At 39.5% G+C, this 26,157-nt stretch overlaps 2 protein-coding genes across 3 annotated transcripts in view; one reads left to right on the plus strand and one right to left on the minus strand.

Annotated features, from left to right (window-relative positions):
* The window catches only part of PRKG1 (protein kinase cGMP-dependent 1), a 1,281,256-nt gene that overhangs the window by 726,297 nt on the left and 528,802 nt on the right, over nucleotides 1–26,157 (plus strand). The gene's annotated exons all lie outside the window — the stretch shown is intronic.
* Nucleotides 1,845–5,788, minus strand: CSTF2T (cleavage stimulation factor subunit 2 tau variant). Its single transcript, XM_081243517.1, has one exon. The coding sequence runs from the start codon at nucleotides 5,708–5,710 to the stop codon at nucleotides 3,635–3,637; it is 2,076 nt and encodes a 691-aa protein (XP_081099643.1). The 5' UTR covers nucleotides 5,711–5,788; the 3' UTR covers nucleotides 1,845–3,634.

Below are 26,157 nucleotides of genomic sequence, written 5' to 3' on the forward strand. Positions count from 1 at the left end.
TCAGTTAAGATCTGAAATATACATATACATATGAAATATATTAACATTTAGATACCAATATCATGTAATAGTCACACTATCAATAATATTTAACAATATTATTAATTATTAATTAGTTTGAATATATTCATTTCCTTAAAATGAATTGTCTTGACCCTAGAGCATTCTTGACAAAAGACTGATGAGAAAAGCAAGCTCCAAGCAGAAATCTGTCTGGTGATTAGCTGGCAGTGTAAAGCACTGAGAGGCTGAGTATTCTTTTGTGAGAAGACTGTGAGCTGTAACTGATAATTCAGTTTATCTGCCACAGTAGGTTGTTGCACGTAATTATCCTTAGACCTAATCAGCCCTAAGAGAATGGCCTGACACACCATAGGAGATCAGGTTCTGTGTGCTTAGCTAATGTCCCATCACAGCATGGAAAAGCAAGAAGCTTTGGAAGCTGTGATTATATTAAGGTTCTTCTTCTTCTTTTTTTTTTTTAATGCTTTCTACTTTTAGAATTCTGAGGAGTTGAAAAGTCATACACGATCTTACTTGGATTAGCCTACCTTAACCTGAGATTCACATTGGCTTCTATCTTATCAAATGGTCCCAAATCATTAGTCTTGGGATACCACCAACATTAAAATGTACTTTGATATTAATCAGTAATGTAAGAGGGAAAGGGCTATGAGCAGGCACTGATTAAAGCTGATGGTTTATTTCCAAAAAATATGCACTGCCCAAGAGGAATAAGCCATAAAGAGGCATTTGCAAATCAGTGTTTCACCCCACTGTCTTCAACTATTGTTATTATGAATCAATTTGCTTTCATTTTAGTCTATCCATATTTGGGAAAATGCAGGATGCCAGGATTATAACCAACAATTATATAGTAAAACACGATTCTGATTGTAGCAGACATGCACTGCTTGTATACATCAGTACTGGAACAGTCAGACCATGCGTGAATTGGAAATGAGGAGAGAACCGATTTTATTCAGTTTATCAGAGTATAGGAGATTGCTTGTATTGTTTCTAATTTATTTTCTAATGCAAATAGTTGTTATAGCTCATTTGTTCTGTGTGGAATTTAAATCCTTTGTAGGGAAATTTATGTGCTCTTAATGGGATTTTTTTTTCCACTAAAACTCTGATAAAATGTTTTGTCCTTCCTTTTCACCTGCATTTTTTGCTATGGCGAATATAAAAATGAGTAGGACAGTCCATATTCAGTCTATTAAAAGTGGGAGTGGGGGGGTAGAGAGTAAAAGTAAAATAGTGCATTGCAATATAACAAGTGCTGTCAGTAATGAAGATACAGTACCTATAAGGTGTTCCTGGGATACAGAGGAGTTCTCAGTGGGGAATACAAACAAAAGGAAGCCTAACAGCTGAGTATCCAAGATGTTGCTACTGATACCTACTATAGAAAAACATGATTGGCATATATAATATATAGGTATTTCAATTGTGGAACTTCATAGATAATGAATCTTTGAAAAGGTATTTCCATTCAGTCCTGTAATTTCTTTAGATTTGCCTTTTTCATTTGAAAGAAAAAGTATTCAGGCCCCATGGAACTCTCAATAGATAACTTTTGAATAACACATTTATTAAAATTAAACATCATGGGGCTTCCCTGGTGGCACAGTGGTTGAGAGTCCGCCTGCCGATGCAGGGGACATGGGTTCGTGCCCTGGTCCGGGAAGATCCCACATGCCAGGGAGCGGCTGGGCCCGTGAGCCATGGCTGCTGAGCCCGTGCGTCCGGAGCCTGTGCTCCGCAATGGGAGAGGCCACAACAGTGAGAGGCCCACGTACCGCAAAAATAAATAAATAAATAAACATCAGATACTAAACTCAGCCTTCATTGTACATTCTTTTTATTTAGTCTGCATTAAACAATGCAGAGCTTTTACTACAACAAAGAGCGTAACATTTAATAGTTTTCAGTTAGAGCCTTTCAGTGAAAGCTTTGAGATAAAGCAACTACAGTTTCAAAGTAATCAAGCCAACTCTGAATTAGTATTAACCAGAACTACTACACATGTAAAGGAGAGTTATCCTCTCCAATAAGGGGAAGCATATAGAAAACATGGGGAAGTTAACAGTATGAACAATAAAACAGGAGTAAAATAGGTAGCAGGAAACATCATAGGGAGGTAAACTTTATGAAAAGAGTGAATTATCCATTTAAGATGTAAAAACCTTGCAACAGGAAAATAATTCAATTTCTAAGCCTCCGCTCTCTCCTTGTATTAAGTAATTTTTTCCTCTGTAATTAGGTATTGGCTTTTCTTCTCCTGAGTAAGATCACCTGGTTATTTAGGTGTTTATACTTCTGTTATTACTACTTGTTCTGTCACACAAATGTTCGTCTCCACATCCTCAAGGCTTAAAGACAAATTAAGTAGTAGCTCTAAAGTTACTGTGGTAAGCCCCACCTTCCTACTGATTTTTAAATATGTCTCATGGGCATGTATATTAGGATTAAATGGCTTTATTAAAGTAATAATAACCAATTTAGCAGATTTCAGGCTACAAGAATATCTTTACCTACCTGGGCTTCAATTATTCTGCTAAGATGGTGACAGATAAGCAGATTTTGAAATAAGAAAATTAAAAGGCACTTTAAATGTTGCTGAGACTAAGATTTTTAACTCCTGATTCTGGTTGACCAGACAGATCTGTGTAATGGAAGCTAGTTACCAGAAAACTGAGAGCTTTACTACATGAAACCTTCCATTATGTATGAAAAGTCCAATGCTATATATAATTCATGCAGATCAACTGGTCCCTACACAGATTTTGGGGAAGGATGTGAGAGAATTATTCAGATTTAGGGCTTAAAGACTATTGAGAAATAGGAAGGTACTGAGAGAGAGTCTCATCAGAGCAGATTTAAGTAACCTCGTTGACCTAGAACTGTCCCAGCAAAATTGTCATGCTCAAGGCCAGGCTAAAATATTGCTTGAAAGATGGGATAAATGAAATACCACATCAGATGCATTCCTTGATTTTTCAGGTAGCATAGCTTCAGAAAAAAAAAAATTCCAATACCACAAGTTGAGAATTATCTGTTTAGCTCTAACATTCTGAAGTAATTCCAAAACAGTACAATACTTAACCTAATTCAGCATTCTGTTGCCCCTGAAATAGGATTCTGTGTTTTAAATGGCTTACCAAAAACTATTATCTTGTAATTTTGAGGTAAACGTCTTTTTCTTATACAACCAAACATGTTAAACTATCTTAGTACATTACCATTTTAACAGGTCATCTTTTAGTCTTTAGGTGTTTTCACATTGTTTTGCTCAGTATTTTAAAAATGTACTTAACACCTTGTAGACCCTTTTAACAATGCTGCATATCCTTTGTAATCTTATTTGGTATAATATAATCATGTTCAGAGTTATTTTGTATTACTTACAGTGAATTAAAGTGAATAGACCCACTTCCCCCCTCCCCCACAATTAAAGATAAAAACTAAGACTACAAGAAATGAAATTAGGTTCTGAGAGGAGGGAACTCCTCATCATTCAAGTGTGGGGATACGAAGTCAGCTTTCTGCACCCACCCATTCTCTATGCTACAGAAAACCTTTGTTTTCTTGGCAGAAATACTTTCTGCCAAGTATTTTCTAAAACCTTTCAAGAAGCTCCAGTAGATTTCTGGATTTGTTCCTTTAAAATCAGGATACTCTGCCTTTGCTCAGGAGGCAGCATGGCAATCTGATCTGCAGTCAGTTGAAGAACCTGCATGATCAAAGCTGCCTTTTCTTGATCCTGTGGGGTTACCTGGCTCTGCCCAGGACTAAAACTGCTAGGCTGGCCTCCACCTTGCTTGCTTGCCCCTTGCATGGCTGTCCCTTGCATGGCTGCCCCTTGCATGCCTGTCCCTTGCATGCCTGTCCCTTGCATGGCTGCCCCTTGAATGCTTGCTCCCTGCATGCCTGTCCCTTGGATACTCGCCCCCTGCATGCCTGCTCCTTGCATACCTGCCCCCTGCATGCCTGCTCCTTGCATACCTGCCGCCTGCATGCCTGCTCCTTGCATACCTGCCCCCTGCATGCCTGCTCCTTGCATACCTGCCGCCTGCATGCCTGCTCCTTGCATACCTGCCCCCTGCATGCCTGCTCCTTGCATACCTGCCCCCTGCATGCCTGCTCCTTGCATACCTGCCCCCTGCATGCCAGCTCCTTGCATACCTGCCCCCTGCATGCCAGCTCCAGGATTTCCCACCCCTGAAATGCTTGGGACCTGTCTGGGTCCCTGAGGACCACCTGCCCCCATAGTAATAGGACCAGCACCCTGAATTCCCCCAGTCATAGGGCCTCTTGAACTGGGGCCAGGGCCCCTCATCTCCATTCCTCTTGCATCCATGCCTCTTGCTTCCATCCCTCTGGCTTCCATCGCACACGTTTCCATTCCTCTTCTCTCCATTACTCGTGTCTCTAAGACCTCAGTTTCCATGGCTCGAGTCTCCATCCCTCGAGAATCTCTGCTACCTCTACCATCCATAGGTAGACCCCTTTGATCTATCATGGGTCCTCTGGGTTCTCCAATGAGCAGTCTGGGATCTGCTAATGGCCCTCCCCTCATGTCATGTGAGGAAGGGCCCCGGCTGTCATGACCAGACGCATGGTGCATTGGAGGACCCTGATGTGGTGGGCCAAGATAGCCTCTGGGCTCTACTTCTCCAGTGACTGAAAGCAAAGTTCCTCCACGTGGGTCATTTGGAGCATCCCCTAAAAGTCCTCGAGGAGGTAAGCCACCAGCAGTCATGGGTCCACGAGACATAGGTGCTCTAGGATCTGATATCTGCACCTGTCCCCGCTCTAAGGGCACCGGACCAACCCCTGGCATTCCAACTGGGGGCTGCATTGCTCCACCAGGAGTTAAGGGACCAGGGCCAGGGCCAGGGCCAGCAACTGCAGCTGGAATTGGGCCCGGGGCTGGAATTCCACCCTGGATCGGGGTCTGCATCAGAGGAGGGATGTCTTTCACAGGTCTTCTGGCCAAATGCTGAGGCTGAGGGGCTGGAGGATTCTGCTGGTTCAGCAGAACATTAGGTCCTGGGCAAAGGCCAGGGCCAGGGGCAGAAACGGATTGAGATTTGCCTGGGATGAGTGGTGTGACATGTATTTTGCGATGCAGAATTTTCAGAGCAATCTCCGGGTCCATGATTCTCATCACTACTTGCGCCTGCAACAGTGCATAAGCCAGCTGTGGGTTTTGAAGTAACATATTTCGAGCTTCCTGGTGACTGTTTTGGACACAGAGCTTCATCTGCTTCATCAGCTCAAACATCTGCTCCGGGGGGAGACTAGCGACTGCTCTGGTAATTGACTCAGGGGCATCTTCTGGATCGATGGGGTCCCCATAGGGTGAGTCAATGATGGGCGCTGCAGGCCCTAGGCTCTTTAACTCCTCCTTGTTCTTTTCACTGGCAGCATTGTCCACCCGAAGCGCTCTCCCGCTGAACTCCCGCCCGTTAAGGTTCCGCATGGCACTAAGCGCCGTCTCCTGGTCTTGGTACTCGCAGAAGCCATAACCCTTAGGTTTTCCCGTCTCTCTATCGTATACCAGCCGGAAACTCACAACGGAACCAACCTCGGAGAAAATGTCCTTCAACTGCTCCTCAGTTGCCTCATACGGAATGTTCCCCACGAACACGGAACGCAGTGATCGATCCATTGCCGGGTCTCTCACCGTCAAACTCGACATGACTCCGGTTGTGCACACACAGCGGAGAGCGGAGAGCGGAGAGCGGAGAGCGGAGAGCGAATTCTTCTCAGAGTCGTCCTCTTGAGACTCACACTTCCGCCGCGCAACGGAAGCGGCTTTCAAAATCCGGGCAGAAACTGCACTAGTCTGCTTGAATCGTTCCGTTAATCCGCGGCATCTGCACCTCTACGTTCCACTAACTAAATTAAGGCGTTCTGCCCCTGGTCCTTCACTGAGGCTTTGATTCGTTTCTCATCTCTTATTCTGCAGACATTTCCACGGCGCGCCACCACCCGCGCTAGGAAAAAGCTTGGTGCGGGTTGACCACAGTAAAGATGGCCGCGTAGACTTCACCATGGTAACTAGGAGAGGCCGCCTCCCATGACGTCAAGGGCGGTTTTGCCTGGCGGGAAACCGCTAACTGAAAGATTAAGGGGGCGTGTTCTGCGTTCTGAAAAAAGTATTTCCGTATAGCAGTTTCTCCTTATTAGAGTACATTTATGCTATATTTAAAATCACAGTGCAGACAGTGAGGGGAAAGTGTAGTCGTTTCAAAGCAGATTTGGGATTATTCTCATTAAAATACAAAAGTAATAGCTCCTTTTTAGAAAAGCATTTTTGGACAATAACTGCCCAGAAATACAAACTGAAGGCGTGTGCTAGCTCCATCCCCGCCCCCATCCTGTTGCTTCAGGCAGCCGCTGTCGATAGGTGTCTGGTCCTTATAAGTTTATCTTTGTGCACGCACTCAGCAGTCGAGCTATTCATAATGATACCTTTCTCTTAATTATACTAACCGATATTAATAACAGTTAATTGAATTTTAGGGCTACAGCGGATGAGTTAAAAGTATTTAACCATTCTTATACTGTAGGCATTTAGATTGGTTCTGATTATTATAAATTGATGAAATGATTTCACCACCTCTATTATGAAGGAGAAAAAAAACTGTAGTTTCTATTCTGCTGCTATTTTTGCTGGCAGAAGTTGAAACATGTGGAATGTGGGTCTTTCCCCTATTTAACAGGCGATAGAACTGAAGCTTGGAGAGGGCTAGGTAATTTGCTAAGCAGCCGGTAACCGGCAAAGCCTGAATTCTTACCCAGGCTGTGGTCCCTCACAGTTCCAGAGCGTCTCTGCCCCATATTGTAGCTACTAGCAACCTGTAGCCTGTCGAGGACTTGAAAGGTGGCTAGTGTGATTGAGAAACTGAACTTTTAATTTCATTACTTTTATTAATTTTAATATAAAAACTGATATTCACTTAGGCTTTTGGAAAACTTTTTAGTATATTTGGAACAACTTGAGTATGGAATCTACTTTTGCAATGATAAAATTTATTAAATCTAAATAAAAAGTATTTTCAGTTAAAATTTAGCATTCTAACTGAGATGTACTATACTTGTAAAATACATGCAAGATTTTGAGGACTAAGTATAAAAATGTAAAAATATCTCACTAATTTTTTATATTTTCATGTTGAAGTGATATGTTTAGTACATTGGATTAAACAAAATATATATTTAACATTAATATCACTCATTTTATTTTACTTTTTTATGTGGTTACTTAGAAAAATTAAAATTATATATATAGATTTCATTACATGTCTATGAACTGTACTGCTGCAGAGCCTAAGTCTTAACTCTGAAGCAGAGAATCATTTTATTCTACGTATGCCTTTTGAAGAGATTATGAATCTTTATGTTTCATCAAAAAATTGTGTTATGAATCTTGGGTATCATAGTTCAATGAATAGATCTGAAATGAGTGTGAGGGTTTAGCTACAAATCAGACAAAGCATCCATTTACCTTCAAGTGTTTTAATAGTTCTTTAAAACAGGCTTGGACATAGCTATTCATTCAAGATGTATGATAACCTATATCTGCAAATGATAAAGTGTATTACTTGATAGTAGTTTTTTCCCCCTGATTCTTTTATTTGAGGTGGGGCAGGGGTGGAGGGGAGTTGAGGATGGCATCATTTCAGAAAACTAAAAACAAGTTCCTTAGGTTCATTTGTCTCCTTTTCATACCATCTCTTTACTAAGAAAGCCATGACTTTTTTTTTTTTTTTTTGGCTGCATTGGGTCTTCATTGCTGCCTGCAGGCTTTCTCTAGTTGTGGCAAGCAGGGGCTACTCTTCGTTGCGGTGCACAGGCTTCTCATTGTGGTGGCTTCTCTTGTTGTGGAGCATGGGCTCTAGGCACGTGGGCTTCAGTAGTTGTGGCACACAGGCTCAGTAGTTGTGGCTCATGGGCTCTAGAGCGCAGGCTCAGTGGTTGTGGCGCAGTGGCTTAGTTGCTCCATGGCATGTGGGATCAAACCCATGTCCCCTGCATTAGCAGGTGGATTCTTAACCACTGTGCCACCAGGGAAGCCCCAAGCCATGAGTTTTTAACATGCATTCTGTCAAGGACAACTTAGATGTTGATTACATGTGTAATTGTATGTATGTTAAATGTAGTTATCAAGTGGCTGATAATAGGCTATTAGAATAAGTTGTAAAGTTCATAAAAGTCCATGCAGCTTATCTGATAGCGAGAGTTTCTTTACTGCTGCTGCTGATAAAATCTAAACCAGTGGTCTTCACACTTTGGCATACGTCAGAACCACCTAGACCCATGGCTACTTAAGTCAGGTAGCTGGGCATCACCAGCTCCCCTCCCCAGTTCTGCTTCAGTATTTCTGGGGTGGGGCTAGAGAATTTACATTTCTAACAAATTCTCAGGTGATGATGCTGCTGCTGCTCTGGGGACCCCACTTTAAGAATCACTGGTCTAAATAAAGAGACTTGAAGTGTTGGGTTTTTTCATTTGTATCAGGCCAAACTAAGCTTAGTACACTCTGTTAAAAGGTATAAGATATGGGAGCTCTTAAAAAAATCTATTACTCTTTTAATGCTGACCTAGTAGAGCTAGGACATGCTGACCCTACCCGGAAGAAACCCTGGGCTCAAAGGATGGGTGAACAGAGTAGCTGAGGAACTCTGGGGACAATCAAGAAGGGAAAAGCCATGACTGTTAAGAGTGTGCTTTTTGTCAGAGGCCTTGTATGTTCTCTTTAGTTCCCATATTCCAAACTAGAAGAGTGTTTTGATATAGCCCCCCTTCATAGAGGTCCAGTGTGACCCAGCACATAGCTCAATGAGCAGGACACATAAACTAATATTTATTATTAAACTGTGTGGCCCAGAATTACCAAGAGTTCTTAGGAACCTATATATCTCCTGGTACCAACACATACTTTTCACAGATCTGCCTTGGAAGAACTTCCATTTTACATTGCTTTCTTTGTTTCCATAATGTTTAAACTTTAGATATTTATAGCATGGTATGCAATCTGAAGAAAAATGTACATGGCATCTTTCATGTTCAGACATCAGTTCTTTCACTACATCAAAATACCAACTATACTAAGAGTGATTTTTAAACAAATATATAAGGGCATACGGCCAAATGGGGGCCATTCTTCAAACTAATCACCTTCAGAAACTATAAACTTAATCCATCAAGGCTTCCAGTGTTCAAAATGATTTTTAAACTACTGCCCTGAAATTGTTTCATGTCTCCATTTGTAAGTCATACTAGAAAATTGGTGCCTTAACTCAAATGTATACCTTGTTTTCAACCAAGAACAGAGTTATGCAGGTAAATCACCTGACTTTCTGACAAGACTTGGCAAAAAATATGATGTTTAGCTTTTTCCAAATATCAAATCTTACATCAGAATATAAAGATTCTGTTGACTTTGAGGGATTTAAAAAGGATTCACCATAGATTAATTAGACAAATTCCAAAGATAATTACTAAAAATATTTTTAGCTATGATAGGCATTTTTTAAATAAATGTATGGGTCCTTCAAGGAATAGATCAAATATACTTCTCCACAAAGTTGTCCCTAATCTTCCTCCTCCTTTCTCTAGGTTGGAAGTAAGTTCATTTTCCTTGGGATATAAACCATTCCTTATCTTAACATTTCTGATAATATAAAGCCTTCTACCTTTTAGTAGAATTGTACTTTTCCTTCTATAACATCTTTAAAGGAAAAAGTATGACTCCCCCTTGTCAATTAACAGTGTCTTATATTTATTCTTTTATTACATAAATATTTATTCTAAGTACTGGCAATATAGCAGTGAAAAAGATAGACATTCCACTAGAATAGACTAGGTATGGTCCCTGGGCCGGTAGCATGAGCATCAGCTTAGAAATGCAAAATTTGGGACCCTACTGCAAACCTACTGCATCAGGGACTTGTGTGTGTGTGTGTGTGTGTGTGTGTGTGTGTGTGTGTGTATACGTATAGTTTTAACAAGTTCCCCAGGTGATTTTGTGATGCAGGCTGATGTTTGAGGACCACTGAGCTAAAAGGGAGACAATCATAGATAGACAGATAGTTACTTTGTCTTCTTTGCCACTGTATCCTCAGCCCCTAGGATAGAGCTTAATTAGCACAGGTGGGTGCTTATTATATGTTGAATAGATTAGAGTTCATTTTACATAAGAAGAAACCTGTGGCCTTAAATAGCATGCCCCAAATCAGAATGGAGACCTGCTGTCAGGACCCGTGTCATTTTATTTTAGGTCAGTGATAATTCCTCCAGGTTATTATTTGATAAAATAGATATGTAAATAAAGTGTGTAGAGATGGAAAAGAGTGATAAGATCTAGCTCATCAGGGAAGACTCCCTGATGGAGCTGGGATTTAAGGGATGGGTTATAATCTAGTATGTACGAACAGAAGATCCAGAGAACAATCCAGGAGCTTGGAATCGTCAAGACATGAAATTGGAACCTGGTGTTTTGGATGCCCTCAGAAGAAACCAATAGAGAGTTAGTGAGTAGTGCGATAGAAGATTGTCTTTTGGATCAGATTACAAAAGGTTTTGAAGATCAGATTCAGAAATATAAACTTGATTTAAGAGTCACTAGACTTTCTTTCATCTTTCTGAAATAGAAACATAGAATAATAATGGCAGAGATTTAAGACTACCAATCTTATCCAATCCTTCTCCAGGATATCTTTTGCACTTGAACTATCCTTTTTAATACTTGGACTATCCTTTTTAATACTTGGACTAGAGTATGGATTTGACACCCATTATCTTCTGTCATTAGAGGTACTGATATTCTTGTGTTATCACTTAAGCATAGAACGCACATCTGTTTTATATCCTTCATAGTGCTTAGTCCAGTGTCTTATATTCTGAGCACTCAGTAAATATTTTTAAAATAATTACAAGGTCATCTTATAATAACAATTTACTTATGTCAACCAAATGGTAATTTAATGCTTTCAGTTTACAAAATAATTTTCTTTGGCTTCCCACATCTGATCTTGACAACAATCATGTGAGGTACATACTACTGCATCCTTATTTTAAAGATGTAGAAACTTAACTGTTACTTAGAACTTTACTTAGCAATGGACGCACCCGAAATACAGATACTAGTCATAATACCTAACTCTGAGCCCTTAATAAGAAGGAGGTCCTTTGATAAATGTTTTATAAAATACAACATTTTATTTAATCCTTCCAACAACCCCTCTGAGATAGACAGTCATAGTGTCTGAATTTATAGCTAAAGAAACAGAGGCACAGAGAAGTTAACCAGTGTGCCCATGTTAACTGGCAGAGCCAGAATTTGCCCACACATCATTTGACTCAGCTCTTAAATTATTATTCCATTAAATAAGTTTCCCAAGGACACATAGCTAATAAGTGGCAAAACTGTAGCCTGAAACCAGGTCTCTTGATTTTAAACTTCCCATTTCACAGTAATCACAGGTTATTGAGACCTGGACACTGTCTCCCTTGGCCTTTTTTCTGATTGTCTCTGAGTGTAACTAATTGCAATTTTGATATCACAATCAGTGCTGTGGCAACAGATGGACTATAATGTATAAAAACTGAAGCAATTGAGAAAATGTTTCCTTTTTCAATTTGCATGGCTATAGTTAAACATCACATAAGGATTTTAAAATACATCTAGTTAGATAGGTAATAATGTATTTTCCATAAAAATGAAAGAGCCCAAATTTCTCAAACCTAAAATAATATTGGTCCATGACATTTTTCCCAAATTTTAAAATGTATTTAATATGAACAAATAGTAAATTTCATTTACTTATACTTGAGGTGAATCACTTTTACTGGACAGAGCCAAACATTCTCCCTGGGTGGGCCTGTGTAGTCCAACCACATTCTTTTTTTTTTTTTTTTTTTTAATAAGTGAAGAAAATAAAGCTCAGGGAAGACAAGGGACTCAGCCAGGGTCAGATGCCTGGTTACTGGCCTAGCTTGTAATGGGATCTAGATCTTCAGAGTTTCCCTTCCAAACTGTGCTCAGCACTTCTGAGAGGCAGTAGGGTGAAGGGGTTAAGAATACATACTTTAATCAGAGCTTTGAGTCAGCTGTCTAATTCAACAAGTCACTGTGTAGCCTTGGACAAATTACATAAGCTCACTGTGCTTCCATTTCTGCATCACTTAAATGGCAATAACATCACCTGTATTGGATTCTTGCATGGAATAAATTATGTATTTGTTTTTGATCATTATTTATTTTGTATGGTAATTGTTAATCTACCCTTGTTGTGTAAAATTAATTGTTGTGGTAGAAGCAGCATCCTAAGTGGAAAGAGACTCAAATTTTAGTCTAATGCTATTTATTTTTAAATGTATATCTTCATTTTTTTATCCAGGCAAAATTTATATCTTCATTTTTATCTTTGAAGGGGTTGTATTGGGTGAACTAATGCTCTGTTGTCAGACGATATTTTTTAAAAAATTGTACAGAGACAACCTTGGATAACATTGCCATTTTGGTTTATGGTAGATTTGTAGTTGAATATGGATAATTTTTAGGCTGAATTCCATAGGACAGTGCAATGAGAATCATTTTTGGTGCTCACTGAGTTCTTATACTAAATCAGGAAGTGCACTCTTCAAATATTTAGTTGGCTGGAATTCCACTTATTCATTATTATTAAAAGGGCCTACCTGAACTTTGACCGTGGAGGATCCAGGCTTATAGAACACTGTGTTGGTCTGGCACATGGGATACCTATTTGAGCTTACAGTCGTGTCCAGCATGTCATTAAGACTACTACTTTCGAGCATTCACTGGCAGACAGAGGCCATTTATTCAAACGTGGAAAAGCAGAACTAATTGGGCAAGAAGCACAGCTCCCTATTCCTGCTTCAGGCTGTCATCGGAAAGAACACAGAGGAAGGAAGTGTCCTCATAAACTGTGGAAATGTAAGAGCCCTGAAAAAGACATACTGTTTAAGATTATCAACTTGTGAATCTTTTCTTCTATAACCAGAACAATCCAATACCCAACTTCAGAGAAATGTCAGAACTGCCATTCACTTCAGAAGTTAGGCTGCTACCTCTCTTCTGAGGCTCAACGGGCCTGTAGAACGAGCCTATATTTATACCAAGTTACAGGAAAGAGGTCTTTCTGAAATATTTGATTGGGGGCTCAGATTGTTAAAAAGAACAACAAAAACCAGAGTGACAGAATGTATTTTGGATTTTTTATCAATTTGAACGATCCTTGAAAAACATTACTTTCAGAGTGTCAGTTCAAATTTGCCATCAAACAATTAGATTCCCCAGAGTCACACATGAGATAAACATGTAAACTACAATGTTTATAGGAATGTGGTAACTAGCGCTTCTTGGTACAAGTACAGAAACCAACTCCAACCTTGATAAGCAAAAGCAGGGGATGGTATTTTAATGCTACACTGTTACCTCTCAGAACCCACAAGCAATGTATTTGTCTGCTTGGGCTGCCATAACAAAATACCATAGATTGGGTGGCTTCAACAATCAAATTTTATTTTCTCACATTTCTGGAGGCTAGAAGTCTGAGATCAAGATACTGGCATGTTTGCTTTCTCCAGAGACCTCTCTCCTTGACTTGCAGATGGCCACTTTCTAGCTGTATCCTCACATGGCCTTTCCTTTGTGAGTGTAAATCCCTGGTGTTTCTTCCACTTCTTATAAAGACAGCAGCCATACTGGATTAGGGCCCCACCCTTATATTTCATTTAATTTTAATTGCCTCTTTAAAGTAATAAAGAGGTCACATTGGAGGTTAGGGCTTCACCAGCAAATTCAACATATGAACTTGTGTATGTGGTGGTGATGGTGGTCGGGCACAGTGTAGTCCATAACATGCAGTAATGCCGTCATCTTCAGGAAAACAAAGAATGGGCAATTGTAATGCATTCAGGATGCTCTATTCCCATATTTCTTCCTCCCCCACAACCAACACTCTTTGAAGAACCAGATTGCTCTGATTTCTCTCCCAAGTCCACTGCCATTTAAGGGGCTCTTCTACAGTCTTTTGATTTACTTGCTACAGATTTTCCCAGAGAGAATGATTTGTTTTCTGGGTACCAATTCCAGCTTCCTGGGAGAGAGAGCTCTCTTCTGATGTCCATCCATGATTCAGTACAGTATGGGAAAGGGAGTGGATCCAGGGTGATAGTGAAACTCTTTAACAACTCTATGTGGGCGCCCAGCAATCAGCTGGCGTGCGAGGGACTCTACAGAGTGTTGCAGTGTCAGGAGTTCACCTCCTTTACCTGCTAGCACAGAGAGGTCCCTGACAACGCACCTCCCACTGGAGAGAGTTTTCCTACTACGTTTCTCTAGGTCACTCCCTCTGTCTCTGCAAAAACAAAATGCTAGTGCCAAAAATGGGTAATTTTCATAGAAATTTTAAATATTGATTTACAGATAGAAAAATAGTCTGGAATCCAACAGTAAAGAAATATTTGGCCACTCATTCACAATCTTCAGAAAGCTCATGCATATATAATGTATGATTTTCTTGTAGATGAATAGAGCATATATTTTAAAATACCAAACTCTTCTATCCGTCATATAAAAATATTGCTAATTCTCTTCCTGGCAGTTTAATGGTACAGTAATGAATAGTAATAATTCTTCCATTTATCATCTTCATCACTTCCATCTGACATTCACCTTGAAATAGCTGCACACACTTTCTGGCACAGTGGTACAGTGAGAGATGTCCTCTCACTCACCTGCAGGTGTTTGCCAATTCCCTCCTGGCTCTGGGGAACAAAGCCAGTGCCTGCAGGGAAATAGAGAAGTTCCAATGACCGATTCCTTTGGAGCTCAGTCTTTCGTTAGCTCTGAAAATGGAACTGTGTGTGTTAGCCCGTGGCCTGTGAGGGGTCTGGGAAAGAGAAGCTGATACCTGCATGGAGAATCAAGAAGAAGTTTCTCTGCCGGTTTAGTGGTCTGGGGTCTGCCGGAAAGGTCAGGATTGAGCAATTGTTGCAGGCATTCATTCTCACCTGCAGGACTTCCACAGGGAGGCCAGGTTCCAAGAAATCCTCCTGAGAGCAAGTGTCTGCAGACAGGATGGAAGAGATGGAGGAGGGCAGGAAAATGTATGCATCTCTGACAGGAAGGAAACTTACCTCACTCATTTCAGGTCAGCAATGGCCTGATAACTCTTTAGGAATGCTATTATTCATTATTCAGCTAAAATTGATTCAGCACCTATTCCGTAAATATTTATGGAGCACGTGCTCTGGGGAAGGTAGGCACTGCGTTTGCCACTGTGGGGTTTAAATGTGAACTGAAATGTGACCCCTGCTTTAGTAGAACTTTTCACTAGAAAGTTTTATTAGCTTTTCTCTGGAACTTTTCCTGAGGATTTATGGTGTTCAGATTCAAATTTGTGGCAAAAGAACAGCTGTGCCTGCAAGGAATTTCCGTTCTGTCAGACAAGATAGAGAATACAGGATTCGAGCAGACAGTTCCCAGATGCATTTTTGATTTGTTTGATTTCCTGAGAGGTATATAGAAAATGAAAATATAACTACTGTTTACCCATTGACCCTCTTGCTGAGATAGAAGATGAAATTTTTTTCCTTATTACTAAGAAAAGGGACTGTTATTTCTCTTTACCATGCAAGGTCCTCTCTCTGTCTCTCCATATATATTTTATATATGTGTGTATATGTATATACACACATATATACATATATGTGTATGTATATGTATACACACATATACATATGCACATGCATATATGTATATATGTGTATATATATGTAATTACTTAACACATTGCATTTGACTTGAAGTCAGTATAACGGACAGCCTTTCATGTTCTTCTCTGTCTAGACCTGTGGGATGTGGGCAAGGCTCTTTCTTGGTGGATAGTACATCATTGCCAGGCCATTTATTCAATGAGCATCTTATTATTTTCTGATTAGTCCTTAAACTCTGACCTTAAAACAAAGCATGATTTCTTGAGAACAGTATTTAAGTACAGCATGGATAAAATATAACCAAACTTATTTCTTAGTTAAATTAAGTATTGCAACTAAATTCAAATGTTAATTATACTTCGAGGAAAGGGTACAAACATGAGTTTATCTTTGACCACGAGTCTGTGCCTACAAGTGAAGCATCATAATAACTTACTCACCAGGGACAGTAGCATCGAGCCTCTGTTAATGCCTTGATACATTGTCCTGTTTTTTGTGGGGCTCAGTAACTGGTTATATCATTTGAGGACTTTGCTTCTTCCTAAGATGACCTTCCTTACTCACATACTTTCTCCCGGATTTAAAAAAACAATTTTTTTTCTCTCTCCTGTTTCTGTAGCTACTGTCCAGTACTTTCCAACCTCCTTCTTTCACTCAGAGTATAAGCACGTATGATTCCTATTGTTTAGGTAGAAAAGAGTCCTAAGCTCCCAGAAAGAACAGCACCATAGGAAGCAAAATGAAATCCCCTTCCCTTTGGTTTCCCTCATGGTGGCTCCAAAGCAGTTCTGATTGCTTAGCTCAAAGTGTAGCATTTTTTGCCTTCTTCCCTGAGAAGACATCAGCAATTTTCCTGCATGAGGGAGGTGGCCGTCAGTAACTGTGTGGGTGGTTGAGTGAGAAAGCAGATGAGATGGGCTGCTGTAAAAGTTAAATTGGGAGAAGAGTGAGTTGTGAGTGAAGATAGAAGTAAATACTTTAGTAAATAGATCCAGAGCGGCAAAGATCACGATAAACCACGGTGGCAATAGGTTTCTATTCTTTTCTTCTTTCCTCTCTCAATAGTCTTTCCATTTCCAGCCATGGATTAAAATTATTGTCCACTGTTAATGCTTACTCACAATATTATTTGGAAAACTAAGGGCTTAATATACAGCCCTTAGTTTTATATATATATATATATGTGTGTGTGTGTGTGTGTGTGTGTGTGTGTGTGTGTGTGTGTGTGTGTATATATATATATAGAATAGAATAGAATAGAATATCATTATATAACCCCAGGTGTATTTTTGTAAATGTGGCTCTAAAAGATTATTTAATATGCATTCCTACGACCTAAAAGAGAGCCATGTGAATCCAAGCTATTATTGTTACAATTACACTGCCCCTCACAGTACTAAATGCTTTATACAGAACTGCTCGTTCAACCCCCGTAATAACCTTCTGAGGGTTTTTTGATAGATGAGGAAACTGAGGCACAGTTAGTTACCTAGACAGTTTTCTAGCTAGGCTAGATCACGTACCCAGGGTTTTACGGCAAGTAAGAGACAGACATGATTTCAGGCGGTCTGACTAAGAGAAATAGTGTATTCCAGAAAGCTGTAACTTATTTTTCTGCACTTAGAATAAATGTTTTACTCCCCCAAAGGAAAAATTCTGTTAATTTCACCACCAGCCAAATATTTCTAACTTTTCTTGCCCTGTAAGCTGCCTGTCAGTTTTGTAAAGAAATGCAGCATAAAACTGACAGGAGGAAGCTCTGAAATCTATAACCACATGACAGAATATTGAAAAATCCTTGCAAAAGATTATTTTTTCATTTATTGGATAGCACTAAAACCAGCTGCCAGTGGCACAGGTGATTTAATAGACACCATTTAGCTAATATGTTATTTTGCCAAGATAATTCACTGTGCTGAATTCTTTTCTAATCTTTTGTGGCTGCTTACTTAAGAAAAGAGTGCCTAGAAACTAAATTATCTCACAGAGGAGAAAAGTAAAATGGAGATGGCTATTAATTTAAGCTGTTTCTCATTGCAACTGTCACTCTGAAGAAATATATATGGAGTAAGATATATATGAGTCTTTGCTAAATGGAAACACTTAAAGTGGTCCATTTCACGTTTGGAAGTTCAAAAGCATTGTTTATCAGTAGGGTATTAAAATGGATTGAATATTTTCTAGCTTTAAAAGTAGGATGATGAATATAAAAGAGTTTTGCAGACTCTAAAACATTATTCAGGGACTTCCCTAGTGGCACGATGGTTAAGAATCCTCCTGCCAATGCAGGGGACACGGGTTCAAGCCCTGGTCCAGGAAGATCCCACTTGCCGCGGAGCATTTAAGCCTGTGCGCCACAACTCCTGAGCCTGTGCTTTAGAGCCCGCGAGCCACAGCTACTGAAGCCCGTGCGCCACAACTACTGAAGCTCACGTGCCTAAAGTCTGTACTCCACGACCAAGAGAAGCCACTGCTATGAGAAGCCCGCCCACCGCAACGAAGAGTAGCCCTCGCTCGCCACAACAAGAGAAACCCGTGCGCAGCAACGAAGACCCAATGCAGCCAAAAATAAATAAATAAATTTAAACAAACAAACAAACATTATGCATACCTCAGGCACATATAGATTTATGTAATGCAAGTGATTATGTTTGACGTATTAGTATTGGATCAGACTAGTATTTGTGCAGTGCAGCAATATTATTATATAGCTTCCAGTGTCTGTTCAGAAAAAGACATCCAAACATTACTTAGAATGCCAAGTTTTATTTAGAACCTGAAAGACAGCCACTTAAATCTAATAGATCCTTGTACTCTGTTATTTTTATTTCTTCCACTTATATGGTGTTTTATCAAATTAGATGTTTGGATTTCTTCACATAGAGAAAGAGTGGCCAGAAACCCCATGTTTACAGCATGGGAGAGCATCAGTTATCCTCTTGCAGTGACCCTCAATTGTGTAGAAGACTAAAGCACATTCAGGGCAAAGAGAGGAGGATGAAAAAAGAGGGCGGTAAAAAAGAGTAGGGTTTTAGAAGAGAAAAGGGTCTCTCTCTTATCTCTTGAAAGACAGAAAAAAATTTCTTAGAAGGCAAAGAAATCACATAGAAAGGTAGACAGAAGGATGTGCTAGGTGCTAAGAGCAAAATTTTTGTGTGCTGCAGTATGGACCACCCATTTCAGAGAATGGCAGATAACACTGATAATGATCATGACACCTTCCTGTAGTCAGAGAAAGACTGAACCATCCTTACCCTTATTACTTGGAGCAGTAGTTCTGAAATGTTGGGAGGCATCGTTCATTGTAATCACAAATGCTAGAAACAACATATATTTCAGCAATGAATTAGATGAATTACATTTATTATAGCTATATATCATATAAAAGTATAATGTCTTTTATAGAACTACATGCAACTGTTTTAAAAATGAGGGACATCTATATGTGTACTTATGGAATAATCAACTATAGATATGTTTTAGTGAAAAAGAGCAAGTGACAGGCCAATGCTATTGTATGTCCCCATTCTTTTTTACCCCTCTCCCCCTGCAATGGGCTATGTATACATATATGAGATGTTATACTGGTATGTTTATAAGGCATTTCTCAAAGGATATCTAACAAACAAATAATTGCAGTTTTCTATGAGTAAGAAGCCTAGAGAATAGGATAATGCAGAGGTTTCTTTTATCAAGGTATGTCTTTTTTTTTTTTTTTTACTGTTGGACTTCATCTACCCTGTGCTCTTCATCCTCTCTCCTGACAAAAAGCACTCCATTAGGTAGGGTACAGTTTTCTACTGTTTGTCAAGCTTCTTAGAAAAATTGACAAACTTAAAAAGAGTCTCAATCAGATTAGCATGCATCAGCAGTCCTATAGGAACTTGCTACAGTATAGGTTACCTGGGTCCCCTCCAGGAGGGTTAAATCAAAAACTCTGGACACAGAGCTCTGTAATCTGTATTTGGAGTGAACATCTGGAATCAAGCCCTCAGTGGGGGTGATCTATAGACTTCACCTGTAAAAAAAAAGAAAAATATTATTTATTTTTTATTGAAGTACAGTTTATTTACAATGTTGTGTTAGTTTCAGGTGTACAGCAAAGCGATTCAGTTATATATATACAAATTCTTTTTCAGATTCTTTTTGCATATAGGTTATTACAAAATATTGATTATATAATAGGTCCTTGTTGGTTATCTATTTTATATGTAGCAGTATGTATCTTTTATTCCCAAATTCCTAATTTATCCCTCCCCACACCTTTTTCCTTTGGTAACCATAAGTTTGTTTTCTGTGTCTGTGATAGACTTCACTTTGGGACACACTCCATTTGAGTTCGTGGAAGGCATGTACTCATGTGGAGGACATTTACGTGTACTAAAATGTAATTGCTCCACAGAATGAGGGTTTCAGTAGCCTAGAGAGATGTAAATTTACAATGACCACGTTAGAAAAAGCATGTTAAAAATAGTAATTATTATTATCATTATTGTTACTATGTTTAGATCTTCTATCCTACTGATTTCCTTTCATCCAAAGGGAGGGAGGATATCGCCCTTGTGTTTATCATCTCACCCGGATACACCTTGCTTTTTCTCTGAGGGAATGATGTAAACAGCCCTGATATGGACAATCAGAATGAGAAAATGTTTGAAACTTTTCTTAGAAAATCTGCTAATATGCATATTACTTTTAATGATAATCACTGAAAATATAGATGTTCTTATATATGCTTGTGTGAACTTTCCTTTCCCAGGCCTTTTGCAAACTTGTCATTAGACAATTTGAGTCTTGGAAGCTCACAGCTACTGGAATTATTAGGATGCCAAACCATTCCATCTCCTCTTCCCAAACCTCACTTTCCATGAAGGCTGAGGCTTTGCCTTGTGAATGTCAAGCATGTCTCAAAGTGACTGTCCTATATTCTTTGGTTTGCAGCCTGATGAGCCCTGATCACTATTTCTCCTGGTGAAATGAGACACTTCACTGTTTTCTTTTCTTCTACCACCTGCTGCTACCACTGCTTGCTTCTTGTCAGTTTCTATCTCCCACTGCCTCGGGAGAGCAGGAGAGGATTTGCCTCCCACAAGTAATTAAACATTTTGTTATGTTATCAGTCAGAAACCTAGCTCTTCTAGTTTACAAACCTTTATCCTTGGTTTCTGGTAATTGTCCTGGAGGATATTTGAGAGGGTCCATCTTCTCGTCAAACATAGCGTTCCCTACCATTCTCAAACACATTTTTCAAAACTAAGACCGGTATCTGGACATTTATGTACCCCAAGACTTCTGTGAGGTCTTTGGTATTCTAGGACCTAACCATCTGCCCCAAATCTTTTTAAACATTTTGCCCGGATGTCTCTCGGAAATAGGTTTCCAGGTCATTTACTGTGATAAGCCAGCATCCCCAGACTGAGCCTATTGATGAGCCTCCCGGGTTTCCCGAACCTTACTATAATAGGATGTATTGTAACAAGTACAACATGTGTTTCCATGTAATTGCTATCATTCATTGGGTTGCCTAGGTAACAAGCACTATGTGAACTGTTAGAATCAGTATGGATATAGCCGTTGAGTTATTAATACTAAGAACTATGCATTATTCAGCAAGCTGTTTTCTTTGCTTACCTAGTTATGTAGCTTTTCTTCTTTAAAAGGACAAGTGATGCTCTTCCAGTTTCATGGGAAGCATATTTAATAAGATAGTCCCCAGTAAACAGAATGGATTTGCTCCAGAAAAGCTGCCTGTATACTGAATTCTGTTTTCCTATTGACATCCATTATAAAAATGGAATTATTTGTGATTTTTGTTGTTTCTCATAAAATATCACTTACAGGTAATAAAGCAGCAAGCTTAAAAATAACCTGTGGAAAAGGTAAATTTATATTTTTCTAGGAGTATTAATATTAGGTAAATAGCAACATGGAAATGCAGGATTTCTCAGGTTGTTTTTCTTATTTGCTCCAATAGGTTAAGGGTTCAAAGAAGGAAAAAGCAGCCCTTGCAAAGAATGCTGATTGATCAAGTTTCTGTTTATGCATTTTTTTTTTCTTTTAAATATTCTAAAGTAGAAAAGTTCAGAGTCCTGTTTGGTTGCTCAGATCCTGTTTCTACACATGTTTCATTAGGAATGGATAGGCTGAAAGTAAGTTAAAAGGAGAGGACATGATCAAATACCAAACAAACAGTAGCCTATTGTGGCAATCATTTTGCAATATTTATACATATATCAAATCATTATGTTGTACACCTTAACCTAATACAATGTTATATGCCAACTATATCTTAATAAAACTGGGAAAGAATTAAAAATAACATTATTTTCAAAAACCAAACAAATCAATAACAGCCATTCAGTTTATAGCAATTATTCATTTGGAAACCTTGACACCGTGCAGACTGAAAGCATCCTGTGAATTTTAAGTTTTTGTACTTGGGACATAATAACAGCAAATACTTGGATTTTAACCGTGAACAGCACATTGAAACATTCATCCTGTGATTGAGTGCCTTCCTTTGAGGAGCTTGCTTTTTGGAAGTACAAATGTAAGAATATTTTCTAATTATCTTTTGATTAAATAGTCCAGGATTTAATGAGTCCTGACTCATACCCTATTCTGAGTTGATACTTCCATCCTAGAGCTGGGGATAAACAGATCAACCCATTCCCCACCTTCAAGGAACTATGAGTCTAGCAGGAAAGCTAGAAAATAAACAAGCACTATTCACAAATTGTGATGACTGCCAGAACATAAGAAGCTCAGGGTGCTATTATTATTAGTTCTTAAGAGTGTCACAAAAAAACAAAACAAAATAAAAACCAACTTTCCACACAACACGATGCTGAGACCCAAAGTATGGATAGGAGCTAACTAGTTAAAAATGAGGTCAAGAGTATTACAGGCAGAGGGAAAGAAAGGTACAGAGCCCAGAGTCAAGATACAAACAGGGCATTGCAAGCAGTCAAGGGCACCTCCCAGATAATATTCTGACAGTGACGGGTGAGTCTGTTAATAACCCACTGCACTACTGTGTTAACAGCTGGGAAATGCCAGGTCTTCATCCAGCGCTATTGTTAAGCATCTTTCTACTGCTATTATATCCCTTAGGAAAATCAGTATGGGTTTAAGATGGAATTAAAAGTAGTGCTTTATTACCTAATTTTTGGTTTCCTTTCTCTGTTGACTTCCCCTGAAGTAAATGTAAGACAGTTTTCGCTAAAAACATTGCTTTCTCTAAAGTATGCAGAGAAGAGGGTTTGGCAGGCAATGTGAACACGTTGATGGGCAGTAGGGTTCCAACTGGTTCTTCCCATGAAAGCACCCTCAGGGCAATGTGCCTTGGTCTGAAAATAGAGCAGATTCAGGCCTAAAATGACCAGGAAAGCAGATGGAAGGCAAAAAACAGGCATTCCCTCGCCTTTCTGCCTCCCTCCCCCAACTCTTTGTGTCTGCTTCTGTTCCTGTGAATAGATGAAATCTGAATAAGCTTAGGCAGTAGTTTGTCAGCAGTGGCAGAAGTTTGGGGAAGCCAAGAGAAGGAATTGTCAAACTAGGGAGGGGATACAGAGCCTAGGGGACTGCTAATCATCTTTGAAAACTAGTCACTGTGCTGATATCATATAAATGTAGATTTGTTGGCAATTCCCTAAATCAGAGTATGAGATTTATGATCGCCAAGGAAGAAGGGAAGCATCTTTAGAAATGAAAGAATGATGAGCCTATGATCAACAGCATGGACAGCAAATTATAAGCCTTAGACATGTAAGTCTTCCTTGCCTTCTGCCTTGTTTATTTTTCTATTTTATTTTTATTTTTTTTGTGGTACACGGGCCTCTCACTGTTGTGGCTTCTCCCCATTGCGGGGCACAGGCTCCGGACGCGCAGGCTCAGCGGCCATGGCTCACTGGCCCAGCCGCTCCGCGGCATGTGGGATCTTCCCGGACCGGGGCACGAACCCGTGCCCCCTGCATCGGCAGGCAGACTCTCAACCACTGCGCCACCAGGGAAGCCTTGCCTTGATTTTTATAGTGTTTTTCTAATCCCTCTTCCTGTCTCAGATCTCTTAGTCCTCCCCTTCATTCATTTGTTTATGTATATTTTCATCAAACGTTTATCATCTCTTATGCCGTAGATATTCTGAGTGCTGAAATGAAGTTCCTTTTCTCACCCAGTTTACGTTCTGGTGGGAGGGATAGGAGGGAACAAACAGCAAACTGATACCTTAGAGTGATGATAATAATTGCCAATTATAATGAAAGCTATCAAAAGAGTATGAGTGAGTGTAACTGATTCGTTATTTTGGAGCAGGTAATTAGGAGAGGCTGCTCTGCAAAGGTGGGTTTTAAGCTGAGACCTGAATGCAAAGATCAGAGATAACAGTATTCCTGGCAGAGACCAATTAGTTTAAAGTTGCAAGGTAGGAAAGGGAACAATATGGAGAGTTCAAGCAAAGGCCAATGTAGCTGTGCTCTGTGGGCTGGAAGGGCGGGGTAGGGAGTGGTCAGAGACAAGGTCACAAACTAAGTATAGTTTGTAGGTTTTGTCAGAGGGGTAAGGAGTTTGGATTTTCTTTTTAGTGTAAGGGAAAGCCACAGGGGCATTTTATGCAGACAAGTAATAACATACTGTATTATCTATATTTTAAATATCATGTTGTATAATAGACATCTATGAATCCATAATTAAATAAATGATTGAATAAATAAATAAATATGGGAGAAGGGGCAAATATTTCTTGCAGATAAATTCAAAACAATAAATGTAGATCTCTCCTCCCCCAGGAAGTAGAGCTTAATTCCTCTCCTCTTGAGCGTGGGCTAGATTTAATGATTTGCTTCTAATGAACAGAGTATGAAAAGGGAAAAATAGTAACTTTGGAGTGAAGAAACTCAGCAGACACCACCAGAACCAAGTGATAGATGTTAACATGACCAGATATGAGTCTGGTCATATTAGACATTCATATAAATGAATGTCATGTACTGTTATAGATTGAATCTGTGTCCCACCAAGATTTATCAGTTGAAAACCTAAGGATTTTAGGAGGTGAGATCTTTGGGAGGTGATCAGGAAATCAGAGAAAAGCCCTCAGGAATGGGATTAGTGCTTTTATCAAAGAGGTCCTGAGATCTCTGGTTTCTTCTGCTGCGTGAAGAGATAAGAAGTCTGAAGCTCAGAATAGGGCCCTCACCTAGTCATGCTGGCACCCTGATCTCAGACTTGCAGCAGCCTCCAGAACTATGAGAAACAAAGTTCTGTTGTTTATAAGCTACCTGTGGTTTTCTGTTAGAGCAGCCTGCACTAAGACATTACCCCTGACATGATATGATGAGAAGGACATTTCACTTCTGGTAATCATCCCTCAAATCTATAATCGTGAGAAAACATCAGACACACCCAAACTGAGGTACATTATATAAAGTACCTGACCAGTGCTCCTCAAAACTGTCAAGGCCACGAAAGTTCAAGGAAAGACTGAGAAGCTGTCACAGGTTGAACAAGACTATGGAAATACAGCAGCTAAATGCGACATTATATCCTAGATTGAATCTTGAGACAGAAAAAGGGTATTATTGGAAAAACTGGTGAAATCTGAATAAAGTTTGCTGTTTAGTTAATAGGAATGTACCAGTTTCTCAGTTTTGATAAACATACCATGATGATGTAAGATGTTAACATTGGAAAAGTGGATGAAGGTTATACTGGAACACTCTGTACCATATTTATAACTTTTCTGTAAATCTAAAATCATCCCCAAAAAAGTTGAAAAAAAGGAAATAAAGGATTCTAGCTTCTCTGTGATGAATAGCCTGAGGCTGGCATACAAGAGTGGAAGCAGGGAGCACAGTGAGGACCAGGGCTACTGGATGTTCTAGATGAGAGATGGTGGTGATCAGGCCAAGGAGGCTCGTGGTGGAGATGGAGGGAAGGACATATACTTGGTATTGTTTTGTAAGTGGCCAAGAGAGGACTTGGTGATGGACTGGATGGGAGTGATGGCATAGGCAGGATGGGGAGGGGGAGGGAAAAAAAGATACTGCAGTAGGAGTTATTTCCCTGAAAGAGAGATATAATGATACCGATTTTCATTTTAGAAATCTTCATTAGTTTCCCCGGAAAATATGAAACCAAACTTCATACTGACCAACCAGACCCTCCATAATTCAGTCCCTACTTATAGTTTTTTATGTCATACAGACTGCATCTCTTACACACAGACACTGTACACTTAGTGTTCCAGTTACAAGTCTTCTCAGACTCAGCTGGAATTAATTTTCTACCTCTTTTAAAACAGCAGAACATGCTCATGTTGTATCATGAGGTGATAATAATGATAAGAGTAATAATAACAAAACTTTTTTTTTTTTAATAGTGTGCCGTATCCTGTGC

Source organism: Mesoplodon bidens (assembly GCF_964165515.1).
Source record: "Mesoplodon bidens genome assembly, chromosome: 1".
Classification (NCBI taxonomy): domain Eukaryota; kingdom Metazoa; phylum Chordata; class Mammalia; order Artiodactyla; family Ziphiidae; genus Mesoplodon; species Mesoplodon bidens.